This window comes from Nyctereutes procyonoides, unplaced genomic scaffold (assembly GCF_905146905.1).
Source record: "Nyctereutes procyonoides isolate TBG_1078 unplaced genomic scaffold, NYPRO_anot_genome, whole genome shotgun sequence".
Taxonomy (NCBI): Eukaryota; Metazoa; Chordata; class Mammalia; order Carnivora; family Canidae; genus Nyctereutes; species Nyctereutes procyonoides.
In genome coordinates this window covers 2,766,609-2,793,150 of record NW_026575133.1, presented here as the reverse complement: position 1 = coordinate 2,793,150, position 26,542 = coordinate 2,766,609, and the positions used below count along the sequence as shown (strand labels likewise).

At 40.9% G+C, this 26,542-nt stretch overlaps 1 protein-coding gene across 14 annotated transcripts in view; it reads right to left on the bottom strand.

The window, feature by feature from the left end:
• Nucleotides 1-11,633: 11,633 nt before the first annotated feature.
• The window catches only part of LCOR (ligand dependent nuclear receptor corepressor), a 140,838-nt gene continuing 125,929 nt past the window's right edge, over nucleotides 11,634-26,542 (bottom strand). For all 14 annotated transcript variants that reach the window (XM_055345910.1, XM_055345915.1, XM_055345907.1 and 11 more), the window contains one exon: nucleotides 11,634-16,258. In XM_055345910.1, coding sequence (XP_055201885.1) covers nucleotides 11,992-16,258 — 4,267 coding nt within the window. In that variant the 3' untranslated portion in view covers nucleotides 11,634-11,991. The remainder of the gene's footprint in view (nucleotides 16,259-26,542) is intronic.

Here is a 26,542-nt window from a genome sequence, read left to right as displayed (position 1 = left end):
TGGAGTCTGCTTCTCCCTCTCCCTGTGTCTCTGCCTCTCTCTGTCTCTCATGAATAAATAAAATCTTTAAAAAAATAAATAAAAAATAAAAACAAATAAATAAAATAGGGATGTGGGACACCTGGGTGGTTCAGTGGTTGAGCATCTGCCTTCGGTCCAGGGCATGATCCCAGCCAGGGTCCTGGGATTGAGTCCCGCATCAGGCTTCTGCATGGAGCCTGCTTCTCCCTCTGCCTGTGTCTCTGCCTCTCTCTGTGTCTCTCATGAATAAATAAATAAATAATTTAAAAAATAAGATAAAAAATAAATAAATAAAATAGGGATGTAAGCTCAACTGGCCATTAGGTTACCTAAATAAGTGGGCCCATGCCCTTCTGGCCCATCATTTGTATCACCACTTCTAATAAAGCAGCAGGTAAGAGACCTCTTTCCCTACTGTTAAAGAAAAAAGGGACGAATGGTAGCTGACAGAGACTATGGTGACCTTAAAGGGACATTTTCCAATCTACTGACCCCCAGCTGATTCTTACCATGTTACTCACTTTATCAGATTGTCATCATGTTTTAAAAGAGAAGCCAGAAACCAAATTTTATGTAAATACTTATAATTTTTAAAACACTAAGCTAAATGAAACACATCTGTGAGCCACCAGTTTATAATCTCTGAGTTAAAGAGAAATAAGTGGCAAATTTTACAGGTAAAAGGAAATCCCCAAGAAAGGAAATGGACATAGCAGGGCTTGGCTGGGGAGTAGAAGCAACAGAATGACCAGGCTTCCAACTGGAGTTGCCAAGTTTTCCTGAGATTGATGCTAACACATCTCTATCATCCCACTGCTCTGCACTCTCAGAGTTAGAGATGTCCCCTCACCTCTAGCCAGTCTAGTCTGCACCTCTTAGACATATTTTCATTATTCTACCATAGGATGAATATGGGTGGAAAAGAAATTTAACAATGGAAAGTCCTAATCTGGAACAAGATGATTCTCCAAATATAAATTAAGAGAGGCAGCCCAACTGTCAGCTGCAGGGTTATTTTTACTAGCTATAGTTCCACATGTTGATGGCTGCTGTCATACAACGTATTAATGAAATCACTGGCCCACTGGATGCTTACAGAGACTCTCTCCAGCAGAAGTGAAAGAATACAGTGAAACAGGCCACGAGGCTAGGAAATAAAAGATTTTCCTGTCAACATTCTGCTGTGCCCCAACATGGGCTCTGGAGAGCTGGAGCAGCCTTCCCTGGTGGCTCTGCATACCACTCCCAGAATTCAACAGTGGCTTACCTGATTCAGTTGCTCTCTGCCTCTCAAGATGAAGCACTGGCACCTTTCCAACTCCAAGGTACAAATGCCCAAGGATTCATCCACAGTGTTTTCTTTTCCCTGAAGTTACGCATACCCCACAAAATGGCCACAGATCTATCAAACAAAGTTCCTCTGAGTCCCAGCTCTGTGGCTGAGGCAGAAGGATTAAGAAGTATTGCTTTTTGGTTCCTTCTGGCAACTTCTCAACTTTGCCATAGGCTACAAGTGGAATACTGGGCTTCCATGCATTGTTCCCTCACCAGTAACTACACAAACACACTTTAATATCAAAGAAGTTTAATACGCTGCAATAAAATAAGCGCCTAGAAAAAGCTCATGTAATAGATGTCAATGTTAGAGAAATCCCTCCCACACATCCTCTAGCTCCATACCCCAATCCCTCAAAACCAAACAAGAAAATCTGAAACAACAAAAGAAATCCTTCCAAGCTTGGATTTCAGTGAGGGCCCCTTTACCAATAACAAGAACACAGTTTCCTACATGGCCTAATAGGAAAGTAAAACACAGAAGCACAAAAAGTCCACAGATTTCAATATTTAAGAGACTCGGTACATATTCAAAGTTAAAATAACTCCAACTTTTATAGCTATACATATTGTTTTAAAGCAACTTAATATATTTTTAAATTTCATATATACACTCTCAAAGGTTCTTCAGGTGAGGTATGTAAACATTGTCTAATGAAAATTTTTCAATGTTTCAAACCAACAAATTCACAGCATACATTGAATTTTTCATCCATTAAAGACACAGTATTTTCCTACACTCACTAACATAATGGAAATCCAGGCCCAAGAGATACACGCCAATCATCCAGATTACCATTTGCAGAATTTATCAATTCTCTGCTTTTGGAAAGACCACCTTCGCACAGGTTGGGAGCACACACTTGGTACTGGGAAGGGGCTAGGCCCTCTGGAGACTCTCTCCTTGGGCATCTGGATCACTGGCTAAGACTCACAAGACAGCAAAAAGGAGCACATCTGAACAACTACAAGATTGACCTCGGCAATGACAACACTGGGAGGAACCAAAAAGACCTTAAAGGAACGGTAGAGATTCATCTTAGAGCTCCCTGGATCCACAGCCGGATCAGCAGCCCCTGCCCTAATCTCATTCTGAAGGGTTGTGGCCTAAAAAAGAATAAAAACCCAACACGGCACCTGAGCTTCAGTTAAATTGCATGGGCCTCCTATGCCCCCCTGGCCCCTGAAAGGCATTAACTCTAGCCTAAAGTAGGACCCTGGGCTGTGCTTTTCATACAGGTTGGGGTTGAATTTCTTAGTATCATAATGCATATGGGGAAATAATGCCATGAGTTCACAAAGACAACCAAGGCCTGCACATAGGCACTGGCCAGTGACCTTGGAGGAGCTCAATTTTGAAAACTACTTGTTCCCTGAGGGTAAACAGCAGGCTTCTATTGAGATTAAGTGAGGCTAATAAGGGGATTATTTATTACAAGGTAATAACACTCGGGGAGCCTCAGGCCAGAGTTCTATTTTACTCCCACATAATCTACAATGCCCCCTCCCCGCCCTCCCACCACCACAAGTAGTCACCTTCCCAATGACACAATATAGGTCAGTACTTTTCCCCTTGCTGGCTTTCAGGCTCAGCAATGGAAAGCTTTATCCTAATGCACCCACTTCAATCTAAAAAAACACTAGTGAAAAATTCCAAACACCATCATAAATACAAAAGAGAAGACAAATTCCAAAAGCTAAAAAACTACATTATTCTATTCATGGTTATTTGGGTGTGGGGTATTTTTCATAAAGTTTAGGATGGTCACAGGAGAGGCTGCTCAACAGCTTAGAAAGCTGTGGAACTGGACACGCTAGGAGCCTCGGAAGAGGGACTGCCTGCCTTGCTTGGATCTAAACGTTTTGACCCCAGACATTTCAAACTCAGGCACAGAGGAAGATCACAGGACATGGGCTTAGCTTTCAAAGGCAGAGTAGACAGACTCAAAGGACTTTTAGCAATTTAAATTTCTAATAGAAAAAATTGTTATGTTTACAGCCAAATGAGCTTTGCCTCAACTAGATTCTGGAAGCCCTACAGATTCATGGAAAAAAAATAATCATTTTTCAATCTCCATGCCCAATTTTTGATGTGTCTGGTGCTGGCAGATTTCTCATCCATTACTAGAGTTGTGTGGCATAAAGAAGCGTGCAGACAAACAGAAGCAAAAATTCAAGTACAGCCACCTCTCCAGCAAAGGCAAGAGGTCTTAGCAAGAGCTGTTCTACCCCCACCCTATCCTCTGAGACAAGGGCTAACGCAGAGCCCAGAATAAATGTTATTTCCTAGGATCTTATTGCTTATGGGCAACACATCAGAAAGAACACCTGGAAATCTGCTCTGCAGATCTGGAACTGACCAGTTTATCATATATTATATATATTCATATATATAATATATAACATAACCAGATGAGAAGAGGGGGCAGTTAAAGCTTGGATTGATGTAGCATTACAGATCAAATGCCCCAAACAGCTCTCAACCTAGTTTCTGTTCTTTCTCCATGTGTGAACTGTGTTATGAAAGTAAGTCCACTGCTCAAAATATATCCTTCTACAATACTACAATGCAGACCAACACCACTCAGAACATGAATCTGTATACAGCACACATAATAAATATTCTTAAAAAACTATTTACAACATTACTTCTTGTGAACATTAGATGAGAGCAAAATCTATTTCCTCCTGCAAAGGTTAAAAAAGTGTTGACTGTCTAATTCAGTGCTAAATTCCCTGGCACCTAGTTACCCATTCACATTTCATCTTAAAATCAAATTTGCTTACAAATAGTATCTTAGAAAAAACATTCTCCAGCATTACTGTTCAAGTTTCCTCCTCATTTGTTAGAAAAGACAAAGGGAGGCCATAAGAAAATATGCAAATTATGGTTCAGATGGAGGACAAAACCCCCTGTGTGTCCAGTCCCAAGCCCTCTGCAGCCCTGGAACCGCAGTTCTCAGGCCAGCCAGCTGGGCGGAATGAGAAACATGACTCAGAGGTGCCCGGGAATGTGGCACAGGGGAGATGATCGTGATCATAGAGCCATCAGTTCCATCACATCGAGGGGTGCTCTGAACTGCAGACCAAGACTCCTGAGAAGTAAAGCTGCACACATCTTAGAACAGATGGTCTCATTCTGTAACCATGGGTTACAGGTGGGACTGGCCCACATCTGCACAGATGCTTGCTGAGACAGGGAAAAGGGGGAGGATGAGGAGGAAAGGGGAGAAGAAGAGAGAGCTGAGGCGCTCGTGAGTATTGTCAAGGTGCAGAAGGAAACACGCTTCTCTCTCCCATGGTTAATGACTGTGAACAGGTGCGTGTCTTTCATAAACATGAGAAAGACTAAAATATATCTTAATGCTTACTTTAGGCAACCAGTGGTTTCTCCATATCCCACAGGTTTGGGTTTGGATTTCCTTGGGGTTACAACTAAGGCTCATTTCCCTGCACAGGTTGTTGGATAGCTGGAACGTATTAACTGTGTATGCAAAAGTGGGCTGCTTGAAGCAAGCCCTGATGCCATGCCTGGCACAGCCATACCCGTTATGGGAGGCCCACTTTGTTTTGTGATGGGATGAGAGTGGGGGAAGCACTCAGGTTCCCAAACCACATTGCATATGCCCAGAGTGAGGGTTTCAAGGCTGCGTCCTCTGCTTTCACTATGTTGTTTGGGGGAGGGGGTACAATGGATGAGCATGGTAATTGAGGAGGATGGATGGCTAGAAAGAACACTTTACTGGAAAGCCCTTTTGACAGTTTTTTTGTTGTTAAAATAAATACTTTGTATAGAAGCATTTGAACAGGAAAATATCACTATTTACACAGTGAAATAAATCCCACAGTGGTGTGTGTATAACTATGTATTATACAATGTATTTGAAACCACAGTCAACAACACAGTCTCCTAGTACACTGTGAAATGAATACCCTTAAACTACAGTGGCTCTAAAACGAATCCCTATCTGTGGTATAAATACATAAAATTATGCAGATCTTGTTTATATAGCATCTTTCTCACAAACTACCTCTCAAATACTACAGCTTCAACTGCAAGACAGCATGAGGTGCAGATTACAGAAAACAAGTGGGTTGAAAAAGTTGATAAACTGAAGAGCATTTGGACCCAATGGCTACATTCCAGAAGGAAAGTTAAAGTTATGGAGAGAAAGAGGCTTCTAGTATGACACGGCAATGGCCAGTGACATGCTTGGGAGATGGGAGACTGTCCCAGAGAAGATACCTAAAGGGGGCTGGGTGGCCTAAGCAGAAGAGGAAAGAGGTGAGGTGTCAAGAATGGCTCTTCAGACTGAGGTGAGCCAGGCCAGAGAGCTCTGAGCTTCTTCAGTCTACAGCTGCTGGTGTGCCACCAAGGTGCCATCAACATGCTGGTGTTTTTAAGAGAGCTGAGAACGGCCAGGGTGGATTCAGGGTTCAAACAGGTACAGGCCAGCCATTTATGCTCACAAGTAGTGACCAAAACTTGAGGAGTGAGCCTTCAAATATACCATACACGAAAAAGAAAAGAGGGCTCTAGGGGGTAAAACGAGCCTGCCTGTGCTGACAAGGAGAGGCACTATCTAGGCTTTAGGTCTATTACTAAATCTGTTCGCCACAGAGGAAGACTTAAAAGGCTTTGCAATTCTAGTTTTAACTACTTATCCTAGTAGATAAGATCAACAAAAGGGGATACTTTTTCTTTAGTTCATAAGCATACTCAGAAATAATGTGCAACAGCAGCTTGTGTGCCAAGATGAACAGGCAAGACACCCTCAAATCTAAAAGGATAGAAAATGGTGCAAGGTTGGATTATGTGAACAATGTTTGTGCCTAACTGTCCACATAACTGATCTTGAATGACATACTGAAAGGTTCGGTAAACCTTTTTTATAAATAGCCAGGTTGTGGATATTTTATATTTTAGGCTGTGATCAGCTACATACGGTCTCTGTTACTTTCATTTAAAAAAAATATAACCCTTTAAAAAAAGGTAAAATGCATTCTTCTAACCTCTGGCATATTATAAAACCACAAACACCTGTTTTTTGTTGCTGTTGTTGCTGTCTTATGGGCAATATGTACTTTCATGTTCCTTGCCTACTGCTAAGCACCTTGTGTTAAGTGGACTGGTCTCAGGCAGGGGAGAAAGACTCTGTGTATCACTGTGCTCGCCAGGTGGGTGGAACTACACAATTGCTCCTCTAAACAATGAAGCAAAGGAGGTCTCCTGAGCACTGAGCGTACACCACCAGCACTTTGGGAAAAGGAAGATCAGACAGACAGGAGGTAATGGAAGTAACTGAGTGAGCAGTTCCCAGAGCAAAAGCATGAGCAAGCAAACCCTCTGCAGAAGTGCCCCAGGTGGTCCTCTGGAACCCCAAGCACAACATAGCAAAGCCCTAAGTCAGAAGCAGCATCAGAGAGCTCTGGGTTTCTGCCTGAGTATGACTTATTATCTTTAAAGGAAAGAGATCAGACCTTCAAGTCTTCCAATCCATCCACTGTAGAACAAGCAGTCTGTTTTGACATTTCAAGGGATGGACTATATTGAAGGTTGCCTCAAAAGGCTTTCCACAATTCTGCTTGTTTTAAATACAATAATCTTTTTATTTTAATTTTTTTCCCTGAAAAAGAATTTGGGAGCAAGCCTGGGGAAGAATACTTCTGCTGGGCTATGAGGACTGCCTTGTCAATGTGATATACAGAGACATGATTTCATACTTGTAGAAAGAGTTTCCAGTACTTCAGTAGATATCAAGCCATAAGAGGACAAAAACTAACAGCTGAGAAGTCAAAATGATAATTATGTTTCAAAAGAACTGAAACTAGCACTGTTCTGGGGCCACTGAAATAAATTTTTTCACTGATATGACACAGTATAGAAGCTTATACTTGAGTTGTGGGGGTGAGGAAAGACCAACAGCTTGGAAGTTGACTGGATTTGATCCAAAGGTACAATCTACAACTTCTCAGTCACACTTAGGTTCTGATATGCTCCAATTTCCTATTCTTTTCTAAAAGCATGTTCCAAAGCAAGCCCTTATTTTTTATTTGTTGGCTTGCTTTTAATAAAGTTATTTTGAAAGGAGAGTACGTGACTGAAAAAAATCAGTGCTGATACATTTTTATTTTCCTAGAAGCTGCCCAAAAACATTACATAATATTTCCTTTGGGTTAGTGACTAGACTCTGTTTCCCTTCTGTGAAAAGGCTTTTTCCGTATCTAAACATGTGGCCCAGAAAACTGAACCTCTAACTAAAGTATTCTCAGCTAATTTTGAAAAAACAAAACAAAAACAACAACAACAAAAAAACAAATCTTGGCTTGCTTCAGTAACACACAAGATGTGAAGCCAGAGTCAGGTCTAAGATAAGGACAGAGTGAATTGAGAGGCCCAGGCCATCCTGAGAAATCTGAAGCTGTATTTGGCTGTGGGGTCTAACTCCTCAGGCTAAAGACAGCCCCACTGTGGCCACAGTGATGGGAGGCTCCAAGAAGGAAGACGTGAGGCTACGGTAGCTCAGGTGTCTCTTCCATAGCAAGGAGAAATAAAGAAATATAAAAGAACAAAACTGAGGAAAGATAAGGAGGAAAAAGAAGAAAAGAAGAGGACAAGGGAGGGAAGGCAAAATTTGTTCCTGAAAAAGAATTATTTTCTTAAGCAAGGAGGGTCAACAAACTTTTTCTGAAAAGTTCAGTCAGTAAATCTTTCAGGCTTTGTAGGCCATATGGTCTCTGTCGTAGATACTCCACCCTGTTAGAAAGCAGCCATGGAAAATACATAAACAAATGGGCATGGCTATGTTCCAATAAACTTTTATTTACAAAAGAGTGACCAGCCCATAGTCTGCAGACCCTTGATAGGGTGTCTGTTAAAGATAGCTTGTGTGGGTTGATAGGAAATCAACAGGAACGAGTGTGGCTCCCAAGCCCAGCACCTTGGGAAATTCCAATACAGTCTCAGGTGCAGTGACAAACCAACCACCAGATGTGCTGTTGGTGACACCTGCATCGTGTTGTATGCTGTCCTTTCCTAATTAGCTCTTAGGTCCTTCAATCAGCAGGCTGCTGTCCTTAAAGGAAAGCAACAGCTTTAGCCCTCACCACAGAATCCACCACAAGACAGGAGAGAAACCAAACTTCAGTTCAAAGCATCTGTCTTGAAGTGATGTGTTTCACTGATGTCCTATCTGAATGGTGAGTAATGCACAGAGGAGCCCGTCAGGAGTAACACGCCTGTGAGGGGATGGTGAACTGTACCTCTCCAATCCATACTACTACAAGAACAAAACCCACAGCCTAAGAGTATTGTTTTTTAGATAAGGCTTGTGTAGAAATCTTTCATGAAATACAGATACAACAGAATTGGCCTACCTAAGGGATCCAAGAGACTGGCAACTGCAGATTAACAGACACCAATGACATTGCTATGCAGGAAGCTTTAAGAGCAGAATAAAGGTTCATGCCTTCCTGCTGTGCTACAGATTGCTAAGGGTCTGAGGGAGTGCTATGGGTGAGGCTCTGGGTCCTGACCAGGAAGCAGTCTGCATGTCATCCTCCCAAACCCAGGGAGCCTCAGGGGCTAGAAAATGGAAGCCAGAAGCTGGGTCTCCTAAAGAGGGTCCAGCTCTGCAGAGCTATGGTAGAGCTTCGGTGATTGCTTCCCAGGCATCCTGCAGCTCTCCCAAAAGCTCAGAGGTAATACCAGTGTTCTCTGATCAGCAACTTCAGCTCCAATGCTGGGACAGTCACTGCACTGAGGATGGGCCCAGGAGCATAATTTTTTTTTTAATTTGGAATCTGGAATGTGGGACAGACTGCCTTTGCATATGGTGGCCAGCCATACTGTGAAGATAGCTATAAAAAGGAGGTCTTTGCAAGACAGGTAAAACAAGGGGAAACAAGTCAGTTGGGAGTCTGGCGTGGAGGCGTCTAGGAGACAGGTTTGCCAGCACTGGCTCTAAGTGTAAAAGGGCATTCCAGAGCTAGCCCTCAAGTTCATATTTTTTTCTTCCTTCTATTAGCAAAATTAACTGAATCAGCAAAAATGAGATTTAACAAGTATAAAAATACTTCTAAACTTGTAAGTGTTCTAATTATGTAGAATCCCAGTCTATGGGAGTGTTGTTACTACAATAAAATGTAAGTTGATTTTAAAGATGTATAAAAAAAATGCATACACATTGCTACCTTTTCTTAAATACTGCCTAAAATGGGAGAAAGGCTATAATCTTGAAGTAAGCTCTTTAAAATGAAAAAGAACTTAGAAAATTAATGGGATGAGTTATAGACCTGGAACTGGATGGGCTCCACCTGTTCACTGCCTCACACCTCTCCCTGACCTAATCCAAGCACCACTACAAGGTAGTCTACACGCAGCTAAGGGGGGTGCCTGCAACATACGTGCAGGAGTCAGCACATGTGACATCGGCAAACCTCTGCTGTTGAAGTCACCACAAAAACAGTATCCAGTGACGACTCTATGAAAATATATTTTTTTTAAACTTCAAAACCGCTTTTCAAAGATTAACTGAACCTACTAAAACATACTAATGCTTCTGTGCAACTTAATGCTGAGAAAGGGGGCTGCCCAGCATACACACTCAGCAGTCTCATTAATATAGGTAGCTCCTGAACGGCCAAAGTCAAAGATATTCAAACAAAAAAAAAAAGAGACTCATGGGATAGAGGAGACATTGTGTGTGTGTGGGGGGGAGTCAAGGCTTCATTGAAGACAGCTTCACTGTCTATGAAATTCAACACTTCTCAATTTCCCATGAATCAAATGTTTCTCTCCAGTCCTATCCAGTCAGCAGAAGTTCTCATTATACATAGCAAACCTTTAACAAAATGGGAAGAAGGCCTGTTTTTATCATGACTTGATCAAACTATGCATGAAAAAAGTTCATCTGGGTTTACCTAAACAGATCTGAACAATCTAAATGGAAAATTTTTAATAAAAGGACAGAGTAGCACCTGTCCATACAAGCCTACTTCTGTGACAGAGCACATTAGAGAAGTTGGTTGAAGCATTAACAACCAAGCCTTTTGTGTAGAGTGGCCCAGTGGAAATATTGAGTACACACCATGTTATAATGGAGCAATGTTATAGGCACCAAGGTAAAACCAATGCAACCACCTCAGGTGTCACTCAGGAAAGGCAAACATTAGTTACAAACACTGCAGCTCTCACTTTTGAGCCATGGAACAGAACCTGACATGACAGAGGCAGGAGTGCTACTACAAGCATTAACTATCAGTATGGTGCTAATCAATCAGAATGCTAATACCCACTTTAAGCATGTACATTCACATTGGGATATGCCAACAGAACATGAGCTCCAGGTGAGAGGATGGGTGTGGGCCCACGAGGAGACGCTGGAGCTGTTTCCTCCACCGCAAGGCTGTTCTGACCTTAACATAACTGTGCTGTTTAGACCTTTCTGAGCCTGGTGCCCAACTGGTTTTGGGGATACTCATAGAGACCCTGGGCCACATTTAAACCATCTGACCTGTGCTAATTACCCAGCTCACTGCATGGGGAAGAAAGAATTTTACTGTAGAACTGGGGCTGGGAGACATCTGTGGCTAATAACCACAGGCAAATGCACCCAAATGCACATGTACACACAAACTCTTAAACTTTTCTATTACTGGAAATAACTTGGCTTTCTTTGAATATGGAAGTTTTCAGGGTAAGAAAGAATATTAGAACAGTCACTCTCATCCTAAATGTCAAGTTACAGTGTCACAAGATGAAAAAAAATCCTGTATTTTTTTTCCCCCTAAAGTCAGGTGAAAACCTCGTTAGAATGCTAGCAGGGCCAAAAATGAAAAGGATGGTAAGAGTCAATAATGCAAATCATCTGAGGGGGTGTAAATAATTTTTAGAAATCATAACCCAATATTAACATCTTGTGACACATCTTTTGTCCCATGGGCATGTAACTTAGAATACATTTTCTAAATGACAAAGGATCAAAAGTGAGAGGAGTGACCAATAATGAATATGATTTTTTTAAAAGGGTAACAGAAATATTCATCTTTCATAATAATCATAAATTCCCTCTGCATTCTCCACATACCATAAAAATGATTTGGTTTAGCTTTCGAATATCTTTTAAACAAACAAACAAGATAGAGAGGGAAGTTCACTGCTAGGGTTTGCAAAGATGAGCATCTGTTCATGTACAGACACTGCAGGGTGGCTGCTGAAAAGCTACTTTTATGTGCATGATGGTGGTCTTCTCGGCTACAGTACAAGTGCTTGTGCATCAAGTATAAAATACAAGCCTTTAATCACATAGATCAGCTTTTTAGCTTTTGTAAATTTAAAAACAAAAAGGATAAATAAGGCACTGTACTTTTAAAAACTAAAACTGCTTGGTTCCAAGTTTAAAACCCAAGGAACAACCAGAATATAATATATAACTTCCCTTACTCAGCCTCAGAGAAAGACTCTGCAAGTTCCCTTCTCCATCTGAGGTGCATTTTCTGACATCTTCAACTGTGGTGTTCTTCATTAACTGCAGATTTGAAAGGCTGGATAAGCTTATAAAAGCAGATTTAATTAATGCAAAATTAAGGGTTACTTCTGTAGGACAGTTTAACTCGTGGCTGCCAGCCTTGTGATCACTTTGCATCTAGCCGTCTCCGTTTGCCATGAGAAGAGTCCAGCTTTGCCTTCAGCTTTCGCTTTCTCTGGGCTGCACTGCTCTCAGGGGTTTTTGTCAAGGGTCTGGCCCGAGTCTTTCCACTGCTCTGCCTCCTGTTGGTGGCTTTTTGTGGCCTGGAAGAGGATTCACCCTTTTGCTTTGCAGGTTTTGTCCCTGTCTCGGAGGCAGCGGGCTGGGTGGGTCTTTTGTTTGTATTCTCTTTTTCCCTCCTGGAGGGAGGGCAGTTCTTCCCAGGAGACTTTTTAGGGATCTTCACTTTATTCTCTTTCAAGGATGTCTTTTTGGGCAGTTGGCTGACTCTGTCCCTTGCAGCTGGCTTCTTGGCTGCAGGGGTTTTGGTGGATCCATCAGGATGCTTTTCTTTGCTGGCTTTCACCACAGGCCCCTTGTCCTTCCTGTCCTGAGTGCTGTTCTCTGTCCTCTTGCGTTTATTCTGCACTTCTGCTTTGGGTAAGATTTCTGACACATGCTTCCCTTTCTTTCCCTTCATTCCATCAGTACTCTTGGGCTTAATGGGAAACCCATCTGCATCCACTTGCAGGGCAAGCTTGGGGGACATCAAAGGATTGATGCATACACTCTTACAGCTCTGTTTACTTTCCACAGCCTGTCCAAATGGGCTTTCCATTTTCTCGTTTTTGATTAAGCATTGCTGGGCTCTGAGTTTTCCTCGAATATTGGAATATTTTCTGAGGATCCGGGTACTTGCTGGAGTAGGCGAGTTTGTAGGAGGATGGCTATTTCGACCTTCCTTGACTTCCTCTATGCTGTCTTCAGAATTGAGGCTGAGGCTGACATCACTGCCATCCTCTGGCTCCACTTGATCAGGATTTTCTCGAAATTTAGCCCAGAGCTTCTGTGTTTTCCAATTGTTCCTAGCAGGAGTAGCTCCAGGAAATTTCTTCAAGTGTTTTTTCAAGCGTTCAGCCTGTAGTGAACTGGGGTACAGGCTGGAAGGAGAGTACTTCTGAAGAGAATGCTTGACAGGGGGGATGTCTCCTGGAAGACGAGTATTGAGCTTCTTCACGATCACCAGAGACCGGGTTTCAGTTGTTTCTAAGAACCATTTGCAAATATTAGATAACTTAAAGTGTGTCATAAACAGCATCTGAACAGGAGAAAACTTTTGAACCTCCAACGAACCCCTACATTTCCGTGACCTTTTCTTGCTTTTCCAAATCTCCTTCAGTTTATCTGACTTGTTCCTTGATCTTGGTGTTGGCTGTGCTTCTTTTTCCAACTGAATCCAGCCTTTCTGAACTCTCATGTACTGGGCATTGAAGTTGGCAATAAGCTCTTGGTTCTCCTCCTCTGCACACCATTCCACAAACTTTGGCTGATCATCTACCACCGTGTCCACATCATCATCATCTAAGGGATCTCCACTCTCTGAAGCTTCATTTTCCTTTGGCATTGGGTTTCCTTGTGCTGCTTCCTTTTCTGAAGTCACTTTTGCAGTATCCAAGGAGTCCAGAGAATGAGCATGTCTTAGGTTATAGGTCGAAGAGGTCAGTCTTGTAAGCCTTGGTACCCATTTGGGGGGCCCAGCAGTATCACCACTTCCACTGCTTGACAACCCAAGTACACTGGATGGTGCGTCACTATCGTCATCTTTATCCTGGGTGTTTGCAGTGCCTACCTCATTCACAACCTCCTCCATATCTTGTGCAGGAATTGGTTCTGGCTTCTCTTTTGATTGTTCTGGGAAGGTATAAGGAATACTTTCTGAGGGGTCATGAGCATTTTTCTCACCTAATTTAGACTGAACATAAATTTCCAGTCTCTCTCCAGGCAGGGGCTGGCCAACTGTGGATACAGGATCACTGCTAGGAAAAATATCTCCTTCTTCCCCCTTCACTTGTTTTGCTAGCATGTTCTTAAAAGTCTGCCTGGTGATGATCCCACCTTCTTCACCCTCCTGCTCAGCATCTTTCTCACAAGGATTTTCATTGACATCTGGGTTTTCAGTATCCTCCAGACCTTTTGTATGGAAACTGTCAGCTAGAAGGCTCTCAGGTGCCATCTCACCAGGGCACCCTTCTCTTTTAGAACGTTTCGTACCAGGATTTTTGGAAACCTTGATCTCAGGACAAGCAGAGGAAGAATCTGAACTTTGACTTCTTAGGCACCTATCGACAGAGGAGGGATCTGAAAGCTGACTCCTTAGGCACCTGTCAGAGGCTTCAGGAGTTTTTTTACCTTTTTTCTTCTTGTCCACATTCTCTTCAGGTGAATCAATGTTTTGATCACATACATCTTTTTCTGAAGAATGTTTTATGTCACTGCCCTGTCCCTCTAATTTTCCTGTACCACCTGCTGCCTCACTGTCCTCAATTTCACTGGGGTTTTCATTAGTAAAAGTGCTGCTTTCCTTCAAGAGTGGGTCAGTATCTAGCTCCTGAGTGTCTTTAGTTGTGGCCTCAGTACTGATGCTTTGGTTGTCTTCAGCTTTCCCCAGGCTCAGAGGAGGCTCTGAGCCCACTGGGGGACTTTCTGAGCATGGAGGATCTTCCTCTCTATTGGCTTCTTCAGGAGAAGAAACCAGGTGACCATCTTGGATAAGAGTCTCCTCCTTGACATCCTTGATACCCAGCAGCTCGACTTGTTGTTGGTCTTGTTCAGGAGAAGGTATCCCACTTGCAGTGGGAATTGAGACCGTGGAGCTGCCTTCTGGCCTGTCATCTTCAGGAAGGTGAGCAGGTAGAGCAGACACCAGGCTGGGGGCTGTCATTTCCTCTGACTTAGGAGAGCTGCTTGGACTTGGTTTATTTGTCATGGGGCAAACCTCAGGCTCTTGAGATTCCTTGTCAAAGGAAGCTTCTCTTTCTCCTTCCTTGAGGGAGGTTGTTTCTTTACTAGGTTCTTCCTGGTTGTCTTCTCTGGGATCCTGCATATCCACTACAGGTGCAGGCGCTGAAAGCGTAAGGGTCTGCTTGGGAGTGACCACTGTCTCTGGCTCCACTGTTGAACAGCCCACTTTCTCCTGGGAGTGTAAATTTCTGGCCAGTGTGCGAACAGTTGGCAGCTCACAACAATCACCATTGAAAAAGTATCCTCGAGTACTCTTCCTGGCTGTTTTCCGTGAAGATAATATTGATCTTTGATTCTCAAAGTGGCATTCTGTTATTGGCTGACTGATATAAACGACATCACACTGGTTATCATAATCGTTTATCCTCAACCCTGATGCCCTTTTACTTTTCCGAGCTGTCTTAATGGAGGTTGGTATCATCTTGGTTCGTGAATGTCCATTGGATGCTTTGTGTACAGCTGGCATTGGGCTGGGAGCTAACCAACCATCTTTGGAATGATCAAACTGACCCTTATCACTGGGATGTAAATGATAACTCACCTTATTTCTTCCTAGTGAGTGAAGATGGTTCTCTTGCTTTGGCCTCGAATCTTGTTCACTGGACTCTAACTCCTGGCGCATAGGTGTTTTTGAGCTACAAAGTAAAGCATTCTCTTTGTCAGCAGTTCTAGGTGAATTCCCCATAAACCCTGAGTCCCAAGCCTCTTCTGATAAAGCTTTGAATGAATTTCTTTGAGAAACAATACAGCTGTTGCTCTCCTCACTATTCTCAGTGGCCACTTTCACTGCAATTAGACTTTCTACTAAAGCTGAGCTCTGCATATGGTCTTTCCCATCCTCACATATTTTCATATTCGTGTCTTGCTCCTGTCCAGTGGTTTGCCCCTCCAAGCTCTTAGAGTTGTGGTGGAAGCTTAATGAGGAAGAATTAGATGCAGTGAGGTATCCCAGAGTGGAACTATCCATTGAACTACCAGAATTAGGTTTAGTGGTTGGAAGTTCAGAGGAATCTTTCTGGATAACAGTCAAGGCATTCTCTCTTCCATCTACAGAGTTTGTCTCAGGAGGAGGCTCCTTGAGGGCCTGTTCTGTCAAATGTAGAGGGCTGTGTGAGCCTGATGAGTCTACGAACAAATCTACAGAAGTAGGAGACTTCATATCGAGACACGCAGCATCCTTTTCCTTATGTTTTGTTCCTAGCTGGGCACAGCCAGCATTGCAAGTGGATGTATCCATTGCTCCAGAATCAGGTTGCAGGTCCTCAGTGTCTGGCTGGGATTCAGTGTACAGATCGTTCAGGACACGGATGAACTGCTTCTGATGATGAGTGCACAGTTTGACCATAAACTTCTCCAGTGGGGACTTCGACTGATTGTTAGAATCTACTGCTATAGCCTCTGTTGAGTTCTCACTAGACAGACAAAGAGAAAGGAGAAATTAGTATGGTCATTTTCCAAAGAACATATTTTTACATTATGAAACTCACCAGATGTTACTCATGCTATAAAGAGAATGAAGAGACACTCTCAAACTGCTTCTAAGCACCCATATAAATTTGATTTAATAAATGAGGAGTATTTACCTAATTAAAATACAAGGCCAGCCCTGTTAGATTCTCAAATTTTAGTAACATCCTTCATACTTGTGATCATTCACAATTTTTATCTTATAGAGAAGAAATATCATTGAGAAGAATTTTTCAGAAAATAAAATTTTGGACACATTATTAACTCCAGTTAGTCAATATATGCTTTTGCTTTAGGCCTGGATATTCCTTTTTTCTTTTTTTTTTTTTTAAGATTTTATTTATTTATTCATGAGAAACACACACACACAGAGAGGCAGAGACACAAGCAGAGGGAGAAGCAGGCTCCATGCAGGGAGCCCGATGTGGGACTCGGCCCTAGGTCTCCAGCATCAGGCCCTGGGCTGAAGGCGGCACCAAACCACTGAGCCACCCAGGCTGCCCTAGGCCTGGATATTCCTGTTAAATAGCCATTGATTTATAAGTCCACAACACTCACAAAAATTCAGATACAGTATATTACAACTTTGGCTTAGAAATACTTAGAGAATTTACAGTTTTAACATGGTTTCTCAGCATGACTAATTGGCTGGACTTACAATTCTGCAAAGAGTAATGCAGGAATCCTTCTGCCCCCTCCCGGGGCAATAAGAAATAGAATTGGTAATTTCAGATACAATGAAAGATGAAATTACAAGCAATTAGCAATTGCTGATTCCTAGGCTCTAAGCAAGGAAATCAAGGATCCCACTGCAAGCTGCAAGGTTCTGTCACTGCAAGGAGGCAACATGATGTCTTCTCAGTCTAGGCCTGCCTGCTACATTTTCCTAGACCTTCAGTAAGTATTTAACGGTAGTTCACAAGGAGTCATTCTACATCAGACAACCACTTCTGTAAGTTATCAACTCTGAAATTTAACCTGCACAGTGTGAGGTGGCAGGCAAGGATGATACTAGATTCAAGATAAGCTAAAAGCAATTCCTACTCAGACAGCTGAGTGTTTTCAAGAGCTGCTGTGTTTCTGGATTTCACTAATAAACACAAGCAGTTGGAGTACTCCAATTTCCTAGAGTTGCTTTTTTATTTTATTTATTAATTTGAGGGAGAGGGAGAGGGAAAGAGAGAGAGAGAGGAAGGGAGGGAAACACACAAGCAGGGGGAGCAGCAGAGGGAGAGGGAGCAGCAGACTCCCCACCGAGCAGGCAGCCAGACATGGGACTTAATCCCAGGACCTGGGATCATGACCTAAGCCAAGGCAGATGCTTAACTGACTGAGCCACCCAGATGCTCCATCCAATTTCCTGGAGTTTTATAGAGCTTCACAATTTCTTTCTCTCTGGACTGTAATTCCTCAGGAGACTATTATCTGACCATGAAACTGGCAGAGCACTGAGGGCAGCTTAATGTATTGAACAGATATTATTTGATAGTATCTTCCAGCTGATTCTTCTTTCCTTCAATCTCTGACTTTATGTCCCAGCCATGAGGTGCCTTTCCAGGAAGGCTTGCCCTAGACGACCTACACGGGCCTCCTACCTTCCTTACCCTTCTTGTCACTATGTCAGTCGGTACCAACAGTGTTAGTATGTAATGAGATATAGTACTGTGAGACAGTAGTGAGTATTCTTCTACTTACTAGTTGTGTAACCTTGGCCAGAACACTTAACCATTGTCGGTCTTAACAGAGCATGTGCCCTCTCTTCCACTTAGGATTAGTGCAAAGGAAAATCTATGAAATTATCAGTTACCATTATTGTCAGCCAGTCACATTAAACATACTTCAATAAAAAATAACTCAGAGATGTGCACTAATGCTTCCTTATAACCTAAAGTGAATTTTCTATATAAAGTTTATACTTCAAGTACTGAATATTTAAAAATTTTAAAATATTTTTGATAGAAGTATTTTAAAAATTGATATCCTGCTCCAAATATGATTCAGGGTTGTTACCATGTTCACTAGTATTAAAGTTTAGCTGTTAGTATTATTTCTTGAGAGACAGAAAGCATGTGAGTGGGGTGGAGGAAGGGCAGAGGGAGGGAGAGAATCTTAAGCAGGCTCCACACCCAGTGTAGAACCCGATGCAGGGCTCAATCTCAAGACCCTGAGATCATGACCTGAGCCGAAATCAAGAGTTGGGTACTTAACCTACTGAGTCACCGAGGTGCCCCACAGGTGTAAGTTTTATTATACTGAACTAAAATAGATTTTTTAAAAAGATTTATTTATTTATTTATGATAGACAGAGAGAGAGAGAGAGGCAGAGACACAGGCAGAGGGAGAAGCAGGCTACATGCAGGGAACCCGATGCGGGACTCAATCCCGGGTCCCCAGGATCACGTCCTGGGCTGAAGGCAGGCGCTAAACCGCTGAGCCACCCAGGCATCCCTGAACTAAAATAGATTGACAGCTTTGGGGGCTGCTCGATTAAGTACATTTGACTGCCTTAATACAAAATGTCATGCTGGCAGTCTGTTTGTTATTAAAATCTTTATTATTGGCTTCCAAATAACAGCTCTGTTTAGGAGCCCTACTTTGAGCATGAGACTGGTACTTTAAAAATAAACAGACTCTGAATGAAGGTTTCAGGAATATTTTATGAGTAAAGCACATGGATTTTCTACAATTTCAACTGTTCAGTGGCCTTTATTTCTGGTTTTGGTTTTTGGATGTTTCTGATATTTCTGAGAGAGGTGACTATAAATAAGTGGGATATCACTGCCTTCTCAATGCATCAAAAATGTGCATTTTAGCAATACATGAAAAATGTAAAACTGATCAAAATTTATGAAAAAGATGAAGAAATATCATGGCATCTTACTGCAGAAAAAAAATGAGATAAAGGGTTCTCCCAACTCAAGAAGCACAATCATCACCAAAGTGTGAAAATCTTCTGGACACTGCTCCATGCCTATGGCTGTGCTCTGGAAGCAGGCTTTAAGTATTTGGGGTTAACAATATGCTTACAGGTTAATGAAATCAGGATGTGCACCCAATAAGATGGCAGAGTACTCTAAAAGAAACTGAGAAAGCACTTTTTCTTAAGTGATGTTCACACAGAATAAAAAACTGAGTAATAATTAATCCACAGGTGAGATTTAACCTCTTTTATGATGAGACATCTGCTGTTGTCCCATGTTTCAATAATTTAATAGTGCTTCAGTATTTTTAATTAGCCTCAACTAATGTTAGGTTTTCCAAAGGGCCATGAAACCAACCCTGAAGCAATGGCTGTGACAATATGGCTTAGTTCCAAAAGACAGAATAACAACTAGAGGTAGGTAGCACTACGGCAAAGGGAAGTGGGGTCTTCACAACAAGGCATACATACTGCAGAAACATCAGTACCCACTGAACACTAACCTGGAACAGCAGTCTAGCATTTGGGTTCTGAAAACAGCATCAGAGAGGGACTCACAGGCTATACTAACCTGAAGAGGCATATATTTATGGCAGTTGTTTGGGCAAGTTCAAGAGATTAAAGCTGCAAATGGCACCCTTGCTTGAAAGAAAGAGACATCAACAAAGGCTCATTTGTATGTGTCTTTTACTAGTAAAAAGGAAGAGGCAGAAAGTACCCGTGAACCACAGGTCACTGGAGCAAGAAGTGGGACGCTCTTTATCAGTTACATCCTGGGCCATTTCAGAACTATCCCCACCTGGAGTGACTGTATCTTTTATGAAATCCTAAACCATAAAGGTTTATAAAGTACATTGGCAATCATAAGGAATCATGTATATTTATCCTATACATCTTGTATCTTATCTCTTTTACTGACTTGCCTTTGTCTTAGCTTTCCAAGCAAATATATAAGCTACTTGAGCAACTTGAGATGTAAACTAGGTAAGGATCACATTTCGTACTCTTATGGTTTTTTTTAGCAAAAAAGGAGAGAGAAAAAGAGTATCAAGGATGCTTCCTGGGAGCACCTGGGTGGCTTAGCTGGTTAAGTGTCTGCTTTTGCCTTTGGTAAAGTATCATGATCCCAGAGTCCTGAGAACTGAGCTCTGCATTGGGCTCCCTGCTCAGTGGGGAGTCTGCTTCTCCCTCTGCCCCTCAACCGGCTCATACTCTCTCACTCTCAAATAAATAAAATCTTTAGAAAAAAAAAAAAAAAGGAGGCTTCCTGGGCAGCATCATTTACTGAGATAGGAACATGGGGAATGAAGCTGGGGGCTAGTGATTTCATTGAGGTATGTATGTGTCTGATGGGTTCCTTTCTGTACACTGAATTGAAGTATTCATGAGATTCTGAAATGTCTGAACTAGGAGCTTCATTTGGATTGGAGAACATTCACATTAATACTAACCTTTGTCCAAGTGTCATTAAATGGCCCTTTTATAATAGCTAACTTTATAACTACAGTAATAAAATCAGTTTTGTGCCTCTAACTTATCAAGCTTCCTACTGTGTTTTTCTCTAGAAATTTTCTCAATACAATCTTAAATTTAGATGATTTTTAATTTCAGATTATTTGAATATTTAATCTTACAAATTAACCTCAACCTCCTGAAATTTAATTCTGTGACAATTTCATGTTTTTTAAAAAATGGGTGCAGTTTAAAGAAAAAAAAAAGGCTGCTTTTGCCTGAGTTTTAAACAGTCTTTACCTTTGCTTCCAATTATTCCATTTTTTTTTCCTATAGTCTTAGGCCTTTGAGAAAGCCTAATTATGCATTTGCCCTGATTCAGAATACTCTTAGACACTAAGAAAGTAACCAACGAGAGGCTTCTGTCCTTCAGCCCATTCACTCAACTCGACTGAAGGGGAAGCACTATTTTTTAGTTCAGGGATTACAGTTGGTATGATGGTATGTCCCTCACATCACACTATGTAAGATCTTTAAAGAACAATAATAAATCACAGATTTCAAAATCACTTGTTTGATTTCATGTTCTTTCTGTTCAACAAGAGTCTGTAATAGTTAAGTGAATTATTTATCAACCAGAAATACTTCAGCACCACTAAAGAGCTGTAAGGTCCCAGGGACTGATAAATGGTAGGTAGGGCTGCAGAAGAGGGAAACTTGACTTCCAAATCCAATTCCAATTGATTATTTCTGACTGACTCTCCTTAGGAGAGAAATAGCCTGCATGACCTTGAACACTTTGTCCTTCTATCCCCAGCTCAATGCCTAATTCTTAAGGGTGTGGTCAAAGGATAAGATAATATTCTTAACAACTTTGAAAGGCACAGTTTAAGAGTGTTGTGTTGTTTCACAACCCTATCTGTAATGATTTACTCAATGATGTTTTTCTAGATCAGAGGTTAGACATAGTTGAACTCGCCTACTTTGCCAATACTGCAATACTTAAATCCGTAGTAAAGTATCTCTGTGGTTATTGTAAATGGTGGATCGTCAGTGCTTATGTTACTTTAGGAAAAAGAATAAAAATGAGAAGAGATGTGGGTAGAGAGCTGAAAGGACAATTTTAAGGGTCGAGAATCTGGGATTGATGGATTCAGGTAGTCTCTTCAGTATTTGCTAACTACCAACAAAACTCTTGATGGCAAGTACAACATCAGTGATGACCAAAATACAAAAGAGCAATAAAGACACTGCATGATGTTTGGATGGGAGCTGATCCTAGCAGTAGAAAAAGGTAGTCCCAGTAAAACAGAAGGGGAAAGAAAGCTAGAGAAAATACTTGACAGAGTAGACCAAATAATTAAGAAATATACATTAATTTGGCTTGGTTCTTCTATTTAAATACAAGAAAACATAAAAATGCATCATCATTTCCCCTCAAGGCAAGAAGAGCTATATTTTTTTTTTGCTAGACAATAATCTGAAGTTATGTTCCCTAATTCCTTATTTCTGGTCCTTTAAACACAGAAAATGTGTTTCAAGGGCCTGGATAAGTCTGTTGACAAGTCTTTGTTCTGCACTGGGAAATTTATCTACCCTGTGGATTTTCCATACTTGGATATGGGACTATTCCAAGGGCTATGACATCTACTGTGTGTATGTGTGTGTGGAGTAGGGGAGAAGGTGGACAGCAAGGGGTATGGAGATTTTCCAAAAGCCATGTATAGTTTAGCTGAACTTCTAAATTACTGAAGAACCAAGTTTTCCTTCCACAGAACTTAATGAGAAAACATAAAAAGGTACAGTGGATAAAGATAACAAAGAAATGTGAGAACTAAGATCATAAGATCACAGAACAAAAAGTGACCTCTTAAAGTCAGGCAGTTTAATATCTGACTTCCAGGTGGCCGAAATCCAAATTCTGTGACACAGAATTTAGATAAATTTAGGTAGAAAAAGCAATTCTCAAAACTCGGATTAAGAATGATCACTCCCCCCATAGATAAGAATCTTGGAGAGGGGTGTGAGTGTGTGTATATATTTTCAAACCCATGGTGATTGCTGATGACAAAAGGCATCTTGTTCAGGTATGAAGTAGAAAAAGTCAAGAATACTGATCTAAAACAAGACATGTAATCCCTTTGTAATACTTCTCTAAGCTTACTGTGTTCCTAGCCAAGTTTAGTAGAAGCAGAGCAAAACAGAGCTTCCAAAAATTATGAATAATCTCAATTGGGGGACAGAAGAGGTGCTTCAGGGAGTGCTTACTAAAGCCAAGTTTGCTAGTTTTTCTGCATCTTGGGGCTTAACATCTTTGATAAAAGAATTATTCAGAATAATTCTAAATATGATAGAAGTCTTTTAAGGTTTGTATCTATTTCTTTTCAATTTAACCAGACTGTCAAATTACAATAAAATTTAATTACCAAGGAAATTCTTATTTAACATATTTTCACCCTATAGGCAAATGTACCCAGGAAGCCAAAATATAATCAGAAGGTTACCTAGCAAATAGATGTCAGAGCAAAGGGTCATTAAGCACCACAGTCCAATGCCTTTGTCTCCTTTCTAGGAAAGTAATGAGTTCACAGACACTTCTGCCAAACTATTTACATCTGATAAAAAATTTTTTTCTACCAGATTGATTGTTTCTATCATCTTAGGTAAGACTGTGTATGTAAGTTCAAATATATTACATTTGGATGCTAATTTAAACAAAAATAGAAAGGGTTCATAGGCTGTGAAAGACATAGGATTTAGGACTGGAGGGCATGAATTAAAAAATAATAGTTCCTGGAAGTGAGGGAAGAAATATCCCTAAGTGATATCACTAAATACTGGTTTGATGAGAGCACAAATCTAAATTATTAATCTAAAGGAGTATTATAACTAAGAATTCTTAGAAAACACTCTGAAATAGACTTTAAGAAATAATACAATAATTTCAGATCAAGAGAACAGACCTCGGCCTCGGGCTGCTTTGAACTGAAAGAAGAGTGTGTCACTAGCCTGAGTTAGCGAAGCCAGAGTGAAGAGAGATCTGAGTAGTAAAAGCATAACTGACATTTTAGGTCAGGATCACAGGAGAGCTCCTGACAAGCTAGTAGCCTGACCTATTTCTCTTTTTAATTTTTAGTCAGATAGAGGATTAAAACATATGTAGCTTTTTTGGGGAGTGGGGAATTGCCCTTTCATTCCCAGTTTAAATGCCCAGGACAGGGACGCCTGGGTGGCTCAGTGGTTCGGCGTCTGCCTTTGGTTCAGGTCATGATCCTGAGATCTGGGAATCGAGTCCCGCATTGGGTTCCCTGCAAGGTGCCTGCTTCTCCTTCTGTCTGTATCTCTGCCTAAGTCTGTGTCTCTCATGAATAAATCAATCTGAATGAATGAATGAATGAATGAATGACCAGGACAATGATGGACTAGAAAAATACCACTGCTTAAAGCAGAAAACAGGTGCTCATTCCCCACATGACAGAAAATGCACCATATCATGGGGCTCTTTTAAATCCGCCCCCCCCCCCATCACAGAGTGAGGGTAAAGAAACATTTGTCAAGGCCCAGGAGAGGTAAGAACAGTACATAGCTTCCCTGGTGTCAAGACTCCAATATGATGGGAGTTTATTTCTTTTGTAATAAGAGTGATAATAGCGGTTATCAACTCAATGCCCACACCAGCATTTTGCAAGGCAATATGCAAGGGTATATGTGTAGGGGGCTCTAAAGGAGGCATGGGGGCCTGACACAAACAGGAGGATATTTAACAGTTCACATGACAGATCCCAGCAACATAAATGTTCTTTTCTCTCTAGAAATAGAGTGATGTGTTTTTGACAAATATTCCTACTTTCTTTTTTGGGTGAAAGGAAGAAGGAGACTAGCAGAATTATAATAAGCAGCAGATATTTGATAGTATCCTGAGCTTTTCATGATTGTTAGGGGGATCTTCTAGATCTTAACTTTTCTCATGTTCTCTTGAGGATTACTCTCTATTCTTGAAACCATTCAAATCTGCAATGTAAGCCTCAAAATGGAAAATTCTACTTTTGTTGTCATATACTAAATCACTTAAAGTTGTCATTGTCACAATGATGGCATTCCTAAGTAATAACTGTAATCTTTAAAGACTAGATCACTTTGTAAAATGTAAAACCTTAGAAAAAGATTCTTAAATTTAATATCATTTTCCACTTATTCACCTCATGAATATTTGAGGATTTTACAATTTAAAGTATAGGTATAAGCAAAGCACTTTTATTTTTTAATTTATTATTTTTTTAGCAAGGCATTTTTGTATCTACCATTCTGGGTGCTCTTGGAATTAAGTCCTTTATCATCATTCTCTTCTTCTCTATGGAAACTCAAGTCTGTTGTTGGAGATGTGCTGGAGTGGCATGAACTAAGCAGAATCATTGGTATATTCAAGTCTTTACTCAGGAATATTGAAGACAAAATGTAACTAAATGTATAAACTCACGCACACATATATTCAACTTAGGTATTTATGGTGTCACCTCACTCCTTCTCCTTAGGTTGCCTCTTTTCTCTTCCAATTACAATCCAGTTCAACTACACTGATTCAACTTTCCTTAGAGAATACTGAATTCTATGCTCCCTGCCACTAGTTTCTCATTTTAGAGTTTGCTTTCACATTACTCAGAATTGTCAGCTTTCTTAAAGTCCAAATCCGATCATCACTTTTTTTTTAAGGTAGGCTCCATGGAGCCCAATGCAGGGCTTGAAGTCAAGACCCAGAGATCAAGACCTGAGCTGACCTCAAGAGTCAGACACTTAACTGAGTCACCCAGATGCCTGTGATTTTATCACTTATTTTTTGGATAAAACATATCCACTTCCCACTGCTCATACTCCATCCTCGTTAACACAGTTCTGCCTGGGAGCTGGGTTAAAATTTCTTACTCTACTCTCACAGTTTGTTAAACTAACCAAATGAGTTACTATGTAGCGAAAATAATTTCCCTAAGACATTTTTTCAAGAGAACGGAAAACAGCATAGGAAAAAAGAATAATCTTCCAATGAAAATGAGTTCAAATCAACAAGGCAGGGAAAGGAAAGAGGGAATTTTTGAAGATAAGACAGTAAAAGGTGTAGGTTCCTAACTATAAGCACACAGTAGGCTGCTAACATGCTCTCCAAGATACCAGAACTACTGGGATGAAAAGGCATGGTTTACATAATGGCTTTCAAAGCCATGAGAGTTTTTTGACTGCAAACCAGAACAAGAAACACTTTTTACAAAGTGATATAGTACACATATCTCAGTTTGTGTATCTATGATGACGCACATTTCAATGAAACAGTTTTATCCTTATTATATGATACGTGCTCTCTTTTTCTTGATTTCTTTTTAAAATGTTAGGACCCCCCCCAAAAAAAAATAAAATAAATAAAATAAAATGTTAGGACCCACTAAACTCATCTTACAACTGACTAAGGTTGCAACTGGTTGATCCAGTTTAAAAAACTCTTCTCAGACTTACCAATTCCTAGCACCTCATAAAAATATGCTATCCTGGTTATTTTCTTAATTCATCTTTATCTAGCTAATGCTATACTGTCAGGTTTTCCTGGCAAAAATGTTTCTAGTTGATTTAATAGATGTAAATAGAATGTAAATAGAATGAACACCTCTAAACTGGTGCTAGCTATGATCTGCCTGTTTGAAATGCTCAGAACTCCCATTTAATAAGAGTTTAACTAAAATCGCTAAATCTTTGGCAGAAGATTCCCTAAATTCTTTCATTGGAAAACTGGTGGTTTGACGATTAAACACATATGCACGCACTTATCCATACTCCCACACTTAGGTCTTACATTTTGTTATTCAAACTACCA